Raw genomic sequence first — 14,500 nt, forward strand, 5'->3', positions numbered from 1 at the left:
ATGACTCATTAAAATGTTTCAGAGGAAGACGGCTCCAATAACGAGCATAACCCTAACCAGACAAAAAGCAGAAACGTTCATTGCACAACATAGGTTATTTATTGCAATATCTTTCTAGTCTGGCACAAACAGACAAATGCAAACTCACCAACTAGTGTCAGGCATAAACCACGCCCTTTCTTAAAGGGGTACTCTGTCCCTAAACATTTTATTCCCAATTTAAAAAGGATAGGGGATAAGTAGTCTGATCGCGGGGGTCCGGTGCATGGAGAAAACTTTGTTCCGTGCTGGATGACGGGCGACCAAAGCTATTACGTCCCCTCCATTCATATGAGAGAGAGAGAGAGAGAGAGACAGAAAAATAATCACCCTACACATTCCAAGCTAAACCGAGGGATCTTACCCTCCATATTGGTTGTCGAAAAAGGTGCTGTATCCTAGAGAAGTGGGGCCTCGCAATCTAGGCACCAGAATTGTGCTGAAGCATTAGCACTTTTACACTGCTCAAAAAAGTAAAGGGAACACTAAGATAACACATCCTAGATGTGAATGAATGAACTAATCGTATGAAATACTTTCGTCTTTACATAGTTGAATGTGCTGACAACAAAATCACACAAAAATTATCAATGGAAATCAAATTTATCAACCCATGGAGGTCGGGATATGGAGTCACACTCAAAATCAAAGTGGAAAACCACACTACAGGATGATCCAACTTTATGTAATGTCCTGAAAACAAGTCAAAATGAGGCTCAGTAGTGTGTGTGGCCTCCACGTGACCGTATGACCTCCCTACAATGACTGGGCATGCTCCTGATGAGGTGGCGGATGGTCTCCTGAGGGATGTCCTCCCAGACCTGGACTAAAGCATCTGCCAACTCCTGGACAGTCTGTGGTGCAATGTGGCGTTGGTGGATGGAGCGAGAGATGATGTCCCAGATGTGCTCAATTGGATTTGGGTGGGCCAGTCTGGGGAACGGGCGGGCCAGTCCATAGCATCAATGCTTTCCTCTTACAGGAACTGCTGACACACTCCAGCCACATGAGGTCTAGCATTGTCTTGCAAGGAGGAACCCAGGGCTAACCACACCAGCATATGGTCTCACAAGGGGTCTGAGGATCTCATCTCGGTACCTAATGGCAGTCAGACTACGGGTATGTTCACACTACGGATTGTGAACAGAATCTCCACTCGCAGGATTCCGCGAGCAGAGATTCCATTCTGGTGGCTACCGCCGAAATATTTTGGCGGTAGGACCGCGCGGCACTGCGCCGTTACCATTGACTGCTATGCAGTGTTCGCGGATTTCCGCGCAAAGAATGAACATGTTCTTTCTTTGCGCACAACAATTTCAGCGGCGGAATTGTCCGTCGCTGAAATTGCTCAGTGTGAATGGGTCTCACGGAAACCCATTCCCACTGATGTTTATGTTCTCAGCTTATAATTCCGTTCACGGAATTCCGCGGGAATTACGTAGTGTGAACATACCCTACCTCTGGCAAGCATATGATGGGCTTTGCAGCCCCCCCCCCCCAAGAAATGCCACCCCACACCATTACTGACCCTGCTTTCATCTGTGAAGAGCACAGGGCGCCAGTGGCAAATTTGCCAATCTTTGTGTTCTCTGGCAAATGCCAAACGTCCTGCACGGTGTTGGGCTGTAAGCACAACCCCCACCTGTGGAAGTCAAGCTCTCATACCACCCTCAGAGTCTGTTTCTGACCGTTTGAGTGGACACATGCACATTTGTGGCCTGCTGGAGGTCATTTTGAAGGGCTCTGGCAGTGCTTCTCCTTGCACAAAAGCGGAGGTATGCTTGCTAAAATGGCCACTAGCTCCCCCTCCCATGATGCTTGAAACAATGTGTATAAGATGGCACCTCATTCCGGAGCTACACAAGATCATAAGACCCACATCCTGAATGAAAAACACCTGCAGATGTAAGAAACCAATCGCAACATGGCACATTGCTTACAGTCTATATAAACCAATTTAAACTGTTGCAATAGAGGAAGCATCATCTAGCTGAGCTATGTGTCAGTGTGGTTCTTCTCATGCATGCACCGGCCTTGATATCCAACTAGGACGAGGGCAGATACTCATTGGATAGTCAGTATCCATTTCATATATAGGAATGGACAAAACACAGTTACAGTGCCTTGCAAAAGTATTCCTCTAGTTTTTTCGTAATTTGGTACATTACAGCCTTAAGTTCAATGTTTTGTTAATCTGAATTTTATGTGATGGATCAGAACACAATATTCTAAGGATGCTTTCACACTGCAGTTCACATCCATCCTGTTCAGGGTCTGTTCAGCACTTTTTGTTTTGTTTTTTGCACTGGAACCTGAAAACGAGACTGAGCACAATGGAATGGGGTCCATCAGGGATCTAGTAGTATAGCGGAGAAAAAAAATGGTGCATGCACTATTTTTTCTCCGCTAAACTCCCATCGTTCTGACAAAGTTGGCAACAGAGCTCCGAATAGCAGAGTCCAACAGCAGTGTGAAAGTACCCTTAGTTTGGTGAAGTGAAATGAGAAAATATATATAAATAAAACTATTTTTTAGAAATAGAAAACAGAAAATTGGCATGTTTGTATGTATTCATACCTTTGTTAGGAAGCCCATAAAAAGCTCTGATGCAACCAATTATCTTCAGAAGTCACAATTAGTGAAATGATGTCCACCTGTGTGCAATCTAAGTGTCACATGATATGTCACTACTGTACATATATACACAGTTTTTGAAAGGCCCCAGAGGCTGCAACACCTAAGCAAGAGGCATCAGTAACCAAACACTGCCATGAAGACCAAGGAACTCTCCAAACAAGTAAGGGACAATGTTGTTGAGAAGTACAAGTCAGGGTATGGCTGTAAAAAATATCCAAAACTTTGATGATCCCCAGGAGCACCATCAAATCTATCATAACCAAATGGAAAGAACATAGCACAACAGCAAACTTGCCAAGAGACGGCCACCCACCAAAACTCACGGAACGGGCAAGGAGGGCACCAGAGAGGCAGCACAGAGACCTAAGGTAACAGCAGAGACTGGAATATCTGTACATAGGACGACAATAAGCCGTACACTCCATAAAGTTGGGCTTTATGGCAGAGTGGGCAGAAGAAAGCCATTACTTTCAGCTAAAAACAAAAAGGCACGTTGTGAGTTTGCGAAAAGGCACGTGGGAGACTTCCAAAATGTATGGAGGAAGGTGCTCTGGTCTGATGAGACTAAAATTTAACTTTTCAGCTAAAGAAAACGCTATGTCTGGTGCAAACCCAACATATTACATCACCCAAAGAATACTATCCTACCAATACCATTTACCATGTTTTTCAGCAGATGGGACTGGGAAACTGGTCAGAGTTGAGGGAAAGATGGATGGTGCTTAATACAGGGATATTCTTGAGCAAAACCTGTACCACTCTGTGCATGATTTGAGGCTGGGACGGAGGTTCACCTTCCAGCAGGACAATTATCCCAAACACACTGCTAAAGCAACACTTGAGTGGTTTAAAGGGGTACTACCGTGGAAAACTTTTTTTTTTTTTTTAAATCAACTGGTGCCAGCAAGTTAAACAGATTTGTAAATCACTTCTATTAAAAAATCTTAATCCTTCCAGTACTTTTTAGGGGCTGTATACAAAAATGAAATGCATTTCCTGTGATGTCCTGACCACAGTGCTCTCTGCTGTCCATTTTAGGAACTGGAGAAAATACCTATAGCAAACATATGCTTCTCTGGACAGTTCCTAAAATGGACAGCAGAGGTCACCAGAGAGCACTGTGGTCAGGACATCACAGGAAATGCATTTCTTTTTGGATTTCTCTTTAGTATACAGCCCCTAAAAAGTACTGGAAGGATTAAGATTTTTTTAATAGAAGTGATTTACAAATCTGTTTAACTTTCTGGCACCAGTAAGTGTTCCACGGTAGTACCCCTTTAAGGGGAAACCTGTAAAATGTTTTGGAATGGCCTAGTCAAAGCACAGATCTCAATCCAATCGAAAACCTGGGGTCAGACTTAAAGGTTGCTGTTCACAAGCGCAAACCGTCCAACTTGAAAGGGCTAAAACCGTTTTGCAAGGAGGAATGGGCAAATATCCCAGTGGTAAGATGTGGCAAACTCATAGAGACTTCTCCAAAGCGACTTGGGCTCTGGCATACAGATTGTATGAAGGAATATGAAATGAAGGACAGCTTCACCAAAAGATAGGGGGACAGCTTTCCCCACGTGCTCTGCCACCCGCTGCGGCGGCTTCTTCAGGAGTCCTGAGGAAGCCGCTGTAGTGGGTGGTGGAACGCGTGGGACAAGCTGTCCCCCTATCTTTTGGTGAAGCTGTCCTTCATTGCATATTCCTTCATACAATCTGTATGCCAAAGCCCTTGAGTATACATATTGCTATTTGTCTTATTGTTTGACTGAGTACACATTTTTATTGTCATTGGCATAGGGTATATATTTTTTTTATATGGTCCTATTTGACTAAGTGCACATATTTATTAATAAACTTGGTGGATATACTCATGCATATTTTACTTCTTCAAACAATAGTATTGTGCATCGGCACTATAGAAGGACCTAAACTGTAGGGCACTTCCTTACAGTTCATGCAGAGTTCACCGGTAAAGCACAGCTTCACTTCGAGCTTGCGGTTCTTTGACTTCTACTTCTCAGTTGTGGTCCCGGATAACTGGCAGAACCTAGGTGAAGTCATGTAACGTGTGCGGAGTTCCGTGATGACAGGGAGCCAAACGCCGGGGGAACTGCCCCAGCCTGAAGAGTCTCACCGGCTAGCTTCCCTGGAAATGCAATGTTATGGGGTGACCTGATAAAACTGCTAGTGACGTCACTACTGCAAGTGCATAGGGCCAAAAAGGATCTTACGCGTTTCAAAGAGTACACTTTACTTCTTCAAAGATCTCTGAGGAAGGAAAGCGTACTTTCTGAAACGCGTAAGAAACGCGTAACCCCCTTTCTAGAGTGAAAAAACAAGGATTCACTCCGTTGCATCAAGGCTGCTTAACTATACATCTAGTGCGCCGGTGTTGTATTATATATTTTACTTCTTATTTTCACTACACTGCACACTTTATATTCGCTTTTGAGCTATTACTGGTCACTTATGTTCATGTTACTATTAGAAGTCCTAGCGTCATTTTCATTTATATGTATATGGGACAGTCTTCATCTTGCACGCTATTGTGCGTGAGCTAGGGGGTTGAGGTAGGATTACATTCCTATGCTGTGTGTGGTTGTAAGTGTTTTAATGGTGGATGTCTTCCCCCTTTTCCTTTTGTTTTGCTGATAAAAATGTACCTATAATTACATGCATATGTGTTGGTGTGCATTACCTATGGTTGCACACTTTTTTTTTTCCCCTTCTCGTGCGATTCCGGGTTGTGAGGCACCAAAATACGAAAAAAGTCAAGGGGTGAATACTTTTGCAAGGCACTGTAAATGGGTACTGTCAGATTCAAAAACGTTTTTATATGCTGTACATCTTGGCAAAACATTAACCTTTTTAAAATACTTCATGTACATTTTTTTAATTTATTGAAATCATGGCTTACCATCCAGAACAGAATTCTGTCCAGCTGCAGTATCATCTTTATCCAAGCTGAAGTGAAGGCATGGACTAAGTCCAGTAAGTGAGACAGAGGAGGGGTTATATAGCAGCCTGTAGTCAGGGTTGTGGAATTCCTATCGCTCGACGCCCGGGACATGCAGTTCCAGGCGCTGGGCAGGTGAATTTTTACGGCCCTTAGCCCTGCTTTGGGCAAGCAGGGCCAGACCTGACAAGCGCGGCGGTGTTCAGCAATCTATATGGAGCGGGCTCCCGACTCCTACCCGCTCCGTACTCTGCAGCCCCCCAGCCTGTTCTCAGTAGCCGGGGGCTGCCGCTAATAGCCAGCATGCCGCGGCTGGCTACTGACCCTTTAGATCGCCAATGTCAAAGCAGTGTCTAAAGGGACATGTGAATGCTCCCTGGTGGACTAGTGGGGTGGATCTCCCCCCGCAGCGCCATTGAGGGGGGGGGGGGTCTCCACTATAGAGGTAGCCGGAGGGCTTACCTCTGCTTCCCTGGTGTCTGTGGCCCTGTCATTGATAGAGCATGGTTGGACTAGGGTCTATCAATGGATCGCAGAGCACACAGTTCAATGCAGTTCAATAGAACTCTATTGATCTGCATGAGGAATCTAGTGATTCTCCCTAAAAGTCTAATAAAGTGTATAAAAAAAAAAAAAAATCCATGCACAGAATGCGGGTGCTGAAACTCCAGTTTCCAAAAACCTCCGGGTTTCCGGGACTGTGGACGTGACATCACGCCACGCCCCCTCCATTCATGTCTATGGGAGGGGGCGTGACGGCCCTGGGGCGTGGCGTGAATTCATGTCCCCAGTCCCGGAAACTCAGAGGTTTCCGAAACTGGAGATGGTCTCAGCAGTGGGCCCCCCGCGATCAGACATCTTATCCCCTATCCTTTGGATATGGGATAAGATGTTTTTGCCCGGAATACCCCTTTAACTCCTATGTTAAACGTTCAAATCCCCCCCTTTTCCTATATGAAAACATGTAAACATAAAAAAATAAACATATTTGGTATCGCTGCATGCGTAATTGTACGAACTATTCAAAAATAACATTATGCATCCCATACAGAAAATTACGTAAATGTAAAAAGAATACCAAACCACAGAATTGCAATTTTTATATCCCAGAAAAAAAAAAGTGAAAAAGCGATTAAAAAGTCAGATTAATACCAAAATGGTACCGATACAAAAAAGATTATGGTGCAAAAAATTAGCCCTCATACAGCCTGGTATGCAAAAGAAAAAAAGAAAAAACTACCGGGATCAAAAAATGGAATTAAAAAAATTAAAAAAAGTTCAGATTTTTTTTTTTTAATTAGTAAAACATGACGGAAACTATCCAAATCTGGTATTGCTGTAATCAGGCCGGCCTAAAGTATCAAAATAACATGTTAGCTCAACCACAAAGTAAATGGTGTAGAAAAGAAAACCACCAAATTTGCTAAATTATCTTTTACTATTTCAATTTCACTTCACTGATTACCGTATATACTCGAGTATAAGCCGACCCGAGTATAAGCCGAGACCCCTAATTTCAACCCAAAATCCCAGGAAAAGTTATTGACTCGAGTATAAGCCTAGGGTGGGAAATACCTCATCCCCCCCTGTCATCATCCAGACCCGTCATTAACATCCTCATCATCCCCTTGTCATCATCCCACACATCCCCCCTTCATCATCCCCTTGTCATCATCCCACACATCCCCTTATCATCCCACACATCCCCCCTTCATCATCCCCTTGTCATCATCCCACACATCCCCTTATCATCCCACACATCCCCCCTTCATCATCCCCTTGTCATCATCCCACACATCCCCTTATCATCCCACACATCCCCCCTTCATCATCCCCTTGTCATCATCCCACACATCCCCCCTTCATCATCCCCTTGTCATCATCCCACACATCCCCTTATCCCACACATCCCCCCTTCATCATCCCCTTGTCATCATCCCACACATCCCCTTATCCCACACATCCCCCCTTCATCATCCCCTTGTCATCATCCCACACATCCCCCCTTCATCATCCCCTTGTCATCATCCCACACATCCCCTTATCATCCCACACATCCCCCCTTCATCATCCCCTTGTAATCATCCCCACCCCCCTTCATCATCCCCACACCCCCCCCCCCCCCTTCATCATCCTCTTCTCATCATTCGCCCTCAGTGGTCTTCAACCTGCGGACCTCCAGAGGTTTCAAAACTACAACTCCCAGCAAGCCCGGGCAGCCATCGGCTGTCCGGGCTTGCTGGGAGTTGTAGTTTTGAAACCTCCGGAGGTCCGCAGGTTGAAGACCACTGCGGCCTTCAACATGCGGACCTCCAGAGGTTTCAAAACTACAACTCCCAGCAAGCCCGGGCAGCCATCGGCTGTCCGGGCTTGCTGGGAGTTGTAGTTTTGAAACCTCCGGAGGTCCGCAGGTTGAAGACCACTGCGGCCTTCAACATCATCCAGCCCCCTCTCACCCCCTTTAGTTCTGAGTACTCACCTCCGCTCGGCGCTGGTCCGGTCCTGCAGGGCTGTCCGGTAAGGAGGTGGTCCGGTGAGGAGGTGGTCCGGGCTGCTATCTTCACCGGGGGCGCCTCTTCTCCGCGCTTCCGGCCCGGAATAGAGCCGTTGCCTTGACAACGACGTATCTGCGTCGTTGTCAAGGCAACGTGACTATTCTGAGGCCGGGCCCGAAGCGCTTAGAAGAGGCCTCCCCGGTGAAGATAGCAGCCCGGACCACCTCCTCACCGGACCACCTCCTTACCGGACAGCCCTGCAGGACCGGACCAGCGCCGAGCGGAGGTGAGTACTCAGAACTAAAGGGGGTGAGAGGGGGCTGGATGATGTTGAAGGCCGCAGTGGTCTTCAACCTGCGGACCTCCGGAGGTTTCAAAACTACAACTCCCAGCAAGCCCGGACAGCCGATGGCTGCCCTGGCTTGCTGGGAGTTGTAGTTTTGAAACCTCTGGAAGTCCGCAGGTTGAAGACCACTGCGGGTGGGGGAGTTCACTCGAGTATAAGCCGAGGGGGGTGTTTTCAGCACGAAAAATCGTGCTGAAAAACTCGGCTTATACTCGAGTATATACGGTATATATTTATACATTTTTTGGCTCGGAGAATTTGTTATTGAAAAATTAAAAGGTATCATTATAGTAGGTAGTTATGGCTATTATAGGGCGAGGAGGAAAAAATGAGAGTGTAAAAGCCAAAATTGGTCCGGACAAGTGGATCGTCATGAGGGACAAGTAGATTTTGCTCTGTTTTAGTCTCAGGGAGTCATGCAGAGTGCGGACGCACCCTCCTCCAATTAACAAAATGACAAACAAAGTAAGCAACAGATAGAAGGTATTTGTGAGAGAAATATAGGTACTAGACCCATAGAAACTGTGTGTACATGTTCAGGATTACTTATTGAGTAACAAAATTAATTTTTTATTTTTGTGGGATATGACAGCTACTCATTAAGACACACACATTTTGGCTACACTACATTTAACATATATTATGATGACTTTTTCTTATGTAGGGACAAAACATTACCTTTAATAAGTAATCTGTCTCGGATGGATACTCTGCGAGTGGAGTCTGGGGCAGTGCTGGATGCCCTGTTCCCTTTCACACCATCATCCCGCTTTAGCTTGCTTGCTAGCGTCAACATCCCGCTTTATTATTACCTACAAAGGTAAGAGAATTCCATCAGATTCATGTTTATTTATGTTATTACATATAACTTGGGACATGCAGAAACAGACATTAGAACACTATGGAACCAGTCCAAAGGAGACGCTCCTCTTTTACAACCACTCTTTGTTTTAGTTACAAAAGAGAAAAAACTACAAATATGTGCACCTGGTCTAATGGTGGCTTTATCCCTTAACGACCACGGACGTAAATGTACGTCCTGGTTTGGCGCTGCCGCAGTGATCCGATCATCCAGCATGGCGGCCGGAGGTCCCCTTACCTGGCTCTGGTCGTCTCCCGGGGTCTTCTGCTCTGGTCTGAGATCGAGCAGACCAGAGCAGAAGATGACCGATAATACTGAGCAGTAGGGATGTAAGAAAAGAATCGATTCGCGCGATTATCGCGATTTTGTCATTTGGCGATACTGAATCGATTCAAAATATTTTTGAATCGATTCTTTTAGGGATGTGGAATTTGTATCTCCTGACGCCCGGAACAGCATGTCCCGGGCATCAGGAGTTACAAGTTCCACATTTGTGGAGCCGGGCAGGCCGGATCTGATGTGACGGCGCTCTGGCTGTATGGAGCGGGCTCCATACTCTGCAGCCCCCGGCTGTTCTCAGTAGCCGGGGGCCGCCGCTAATAGCCAGCATGCGGCGATCGCCGCGGCTGGCTATTAAAGGAGTACTCCGGCACGCACTTTTCTCGTTTTATCCCGTCCGGGCTGCAAAATAAAAGAAAACGCACTCTCTCTCTTACCTGCCAACGAGCCCCCGGAGCTCCGGTACAGGTGTTCGGTCCCCGGGCTGTATTCTTCTTACTTCCTGTTAGCCCGACACGTCACACGGAGCTTCAGCCTATCACCGGCCGCAGCGATGTCCCGCCTCTGCTGGTGATAGGCTGAAGCTCCATGTGACGTGCCGGGCAAACAGGAAGTAAGAAGAATACAGCCCGGGGACCGAACACCCGGGGGCTCGTTGGCAGGTAAGAGAGAGAGTGCGTTTTCTTTTATTTTGCAGCCCGGACGGGATAAAATTAGAAAAGTGCGCGTTGGACTACTAGATCGCCGCTATCAAAGCTGACAGCGGCGTCCATTGTGATCTATGAATGCTTCCAGGTGGGCAATGTATCGGGATATATCGTGATGTATCGTCACCTAGACTGTATCGCGATACATCGAATCGCCACACTGGTATCGCGATTCGAATCGTATCGCCAAATTCTTGGCGATTCATACCCCTACTGAGCAGTGCTGTGTCCTATACATAGCACTGCACGGTATTAGCAATCAAGTGATTGCTATAGATAGATATAAAAAGTGTAATAAAAGTTGAAAAATTTAAATATAAAAAGTAAAAAAAAAGTGAAAAATCCCCTCCCCCAATAAAAATGAAAATTGTCCGCTTTTCCCATTTTACCCCCAAAAAGCGTCATTAAAAAAAAAAAATAAACAAACATTTGGTATTGCCGCGTGCGTAGATGTCCGAACTTTCAAAATATAATCTTAATGATCCCGTACGGTGAATGGCGTAAACATAAGAAGAAAAAATGCTGCTTTTTTTGTCACATTTTATAAAAAAAAAAACATAAAAAATGATCTAAAATGTTTATATATGCAAATGTGGTATCTAAAAAAAAAGTACAGAGGACGGCGCAAAAAATGAGCCCTCTTACCGCTCTATATACGGAAAAATGAAAAAGTTATAGGTGGTCCAAATAGGGCGATTTTAGATTACTGATTTTGTACAAAAAGTTTTAGATTTTTTTAAGCGGTACAAAAATATAAAAGTATCAAGCCATGGGTATCATTTTAATCTTATTGTCCCACAGAATAAAGAACATATGTAATTTTTACCGTAAATTGTACAGTGTGAAAATGAACCCCTCCAAAATGTGCAACATTTTGTTTTTCATTAAAATTTCCCCCCTAAAAAATTTAGAGAGGTTTCATTACAAAGTACAATTGGTCACGCAAAAAACAAGCCCTTATAAGGGTCTGTAGATGGAAATATAAAGGAGTTATGGATTTTATAAGCAGAGGAGGAAAAAACGCAAAAATAAAATTGGCCTGGTCCTTAAGGTCACCAAGTTCACCCACACTAAACCAAATACACTGGGTTATAGTGTGGGTGAACAGGAGTCCATACATGGGTCACTTACTTTTTTTATGCTTTCTTGTAGCCGAGTTGTCGTCCGCTAAAGTTCCACTGTTTGCCCTTCACTTGCGCTCTGAAGGCAGGTCCCCCGCCGGCAGCCTTGCTTTGGACCCGGGAGTAAGGGGCCTTAGCACGCCCCTCTTGTTCGGATATTCATTTTCTCCCTGAGTGCAGCATGTCGGGAGAATGCTCTGTACAGTGTAACTGCGCATGCGCTGGTCCCTCGATACACTCGGGAGTAGCGAGACTTCAAAAAGAGGTACTTCTGGGTGTAGCAAAGGAACCGGTGCATGCACAGTTACACTGCACAGAGTGCTCTCCCGATGCGCTGCGCTAAGGGGGAAAATGAATATGCGAACAAGGGGGGCGGGCTAAGGTCCCATCCTCCAGGACCCAAGGCAAGGCTGCCGGCGGGGGGGGGGGGGGGGCGGGGGGGGGGGGGGACACTCCTTCAGAGCGCAAGTGAAGGCCAAATAGACTAACTTTAGCGGACGACAACTCTGCGACAAGAAATCATAAAAAATTAAGTCACCCATGTATGGACTCCTGTTCACCCACACTAACACATTAACCCAGTGTATTGGGTTTAGTGTGGGTGATCTTGGTGACAGTTTTCCTTTAAGAAATTTTACATGTGTCATGCATTGCCTTGCTAGGCACCGTACTGCTAAGTGTGCCAGACCCTAATAAACAGAAGAGAACTTTTTTAAATTTAAAAGGTTACTGTCATCCTATCACTTGGAGAAGGCCCCCTATATTGCAGTATATGGCAGAGTAGGCTACAATCAGATACAAACTTTAAGAACACTGTAAGAAAGGAAACAATGTAGTCTTCAGCATCCCTATATAAAAACATAATTTAACACTGCTATTTAAGGTATGGGTGCCCATATACTGATCAGTATCCATTCAGATATCTACGCCAATAAATAATTGGGGGAATCTTTAGGGCGCTGCAGCAGTAGAAGGCCCTGTGATCCATATAGTACAGCCCACTAACCAGCTCACACTGGTGTTATATGCAGCACACAAAAAAAAAAAAAATTATATATATCTCTGGTACCAGACAATAAGATGCTAGTGAAGACCCCCCCCCCCCCTTTTTTTCCCCCCTATATTAGCTAATAGATGTTTATGAGACTGGATTCACAAATAGAGCAATGGGGAAAAAAAATCTCTTTCCATTATAGTTTTTCTCTGTGTCAGTCCAATGCCTCGTTTTATTTAAACCACCAAGGAAAATAAGGTCCAAAACACAGTGGCCCCGATTTACTTAGAGTGGAGTGTAGGTTTTGTTGTGTTTTGCTGTTCCGACCTTTTTTTTTCCATGGTATTTACTAATTTAGGCCCCTTTCACACTACAGGTATCATCCTGTAAAAAACCTCCGTTATTACTCCCGACAAAAAGTCCTGAAAATGGCCATAAAAACTCACATTCATGTCAATGGGATTTTTTGAACATCCTTTTGCATCAGGCATGTCCATTTTTACTAATGTCAGTAATTTTTGCCAGCACAAAAGACTGTGAATGCACTAAGTTTTGGTCTGGCAAAAAAAAATTGTGAAAAACCATCTATGGAAAAAGTCTATGGAAATCAGATGTTCAAAAAAAAAACAAAAAAAAAAAACATCCTTAATCATCAGTTATTGTCAGGTTTTTTTAACATCCAAAAAAAGGGTTAAAAACCTGATTTAAAAAACTGCACGTAACATGTAATAACGGATGAACAAAATCAGGTTGTTTAAGAAAAAAAAACATTAAAATAACGGATGATGGTCATCAGTTATCATCCATTATTACCAGTTATTGCATCTGTATTTTTTTTCATCCGTTATTGTAAAATAACGGCAGTAAAAAAGCAGGATGATGCCTGTAGTGTGAAAGGGGACTTACAGAATTCCGTGTGAACTTAACATTAGTGTGAATGGGTCTCCGTGAGACCCATTCACACTGCGGAATTTCAGCGTTTTCTCAGCGGAATTTCAGTGCTGAAATTGTTCCGTGCAAAAGAGAACATATTCATTCTTTGCGCGGATTCTGCGAGCACTGCATAGCCGTCAATGGTGACGGCTCAGTGCCCCGTGGCCCTAGCGCCGAAGAACCTCCAGCGGCGACTGCAAGGCGGAATTCTGCCACCGGAGATTCCGCAGTGTGAACGCACCCTAACTCTGCTTTTGGAAACTTTATACATGCTTTAAAGTGTAGGGTTTTTTCCCCAGAAAATTGACATGATTTTCAGAGTGGTTTTCAGAGAAAACCATTTTTGGATGAAATGTAGGGAACACGCCCCTTTTCCCAAAAAGCACGCCCATTTTGTAGTTTTTTTTTTTCACTCAATGATTCTGTCAGGTTTTCTGTCGCACATCCTGTTAAATGGTCCGGGTGACAGAATTTAGGCACAAAACCCGACAAAAAGAGTAGGAATCCTGTTAGTAAACGAGGGCCAGTGTGTGAATCCCGTATATATGCGCCAAAAGCTGGTTACTAGGTACATATCACAATGCTTCAGTGTTAGGAAGCCCATGCAAGTCCAGTCGAGTTAGGCTATGTTCCCATGGGGGAATATCCGCATGGAAAATCTCAGTGCGAACATTCCCCTGACAGAACATGCCGGCACTAGGAGCGCTTGGAAACACGTTGACTCATAGACGGCAATGCATTTCCATGCGTAGTCCGCAGAAAGAATAGTCTTGTCTATTCTTTCTGCAGACACCGGAATTTGAATTTTGGTGCCAGATATTTTCGACATGGAAATTCTGCTACGTGAACAATGCAACAGAATCCCACTGAAATTAATGGGACTCTGCTACTGCAGAATCTCTGTGCGCAATTCCAATGTGGAATGTCCTGCTGTGTAAATATGGCCTTATACTGCAAGTAGAGAGCGTAGGCCAATCTGGCCTTACATCCTGGGTGTGAACTGCACATGTATAGATCCATGGAGCATAATAGTTAGGGTGCGTTCACACTGAGCAATTCAAGAGGAATTTACTCAAGTACAGTAACCCCCCGACCTACGATGGCCCCGACATATGATAAAATCGACATACGATGGCCTCT

At 44.8% G+C, this 14,500-nt stretch overlaps 1 protein-coding gene across 5 annotated transcripts in view; it reads right to left on the reverse strand.

Moving 5' to 3' along the window:
- The window catches only part of UBE2F (ubiquitin conjugating enzyme E2 F (putative)), a 288,300-nt gene that overhangs the window by 263,815 nt on the left and 9,985 nt on the right, over positions 1-14,500 (reverse strand). For all 5 annotated transcript variants that reach the window (XM_056533947.1, XM_056533948.1, XM_056533946.1 and 2 more), the window contains exon 2: positions 9,143-9,276. In XM_056533947.1, the coding sequence (XP_056389922.1) occupies positions 9,143-9,260 (118 nt within the window). In that variant the 5' untranslated portion in view covers positions 9,261-9,276. The remainder of the gene's footprint in view (positions 1-9,142; positions 9,277-14,500) is intronic.

Source organism: Hyla sarda, chromosome 8 (genome assembly GCF_029499605.1).
Source record: "Hyla sarda isolate aHylSar1 chromosome 8, aHylSar1.hap1, whole genome shotgun sequence".
NCBI classification, from domain to species: domain Eukaryota; kingdom Metazoa; phylum Chordata; class Amphibia; order Anura; family Hylidae; genus Hyla; species Hyla sarda.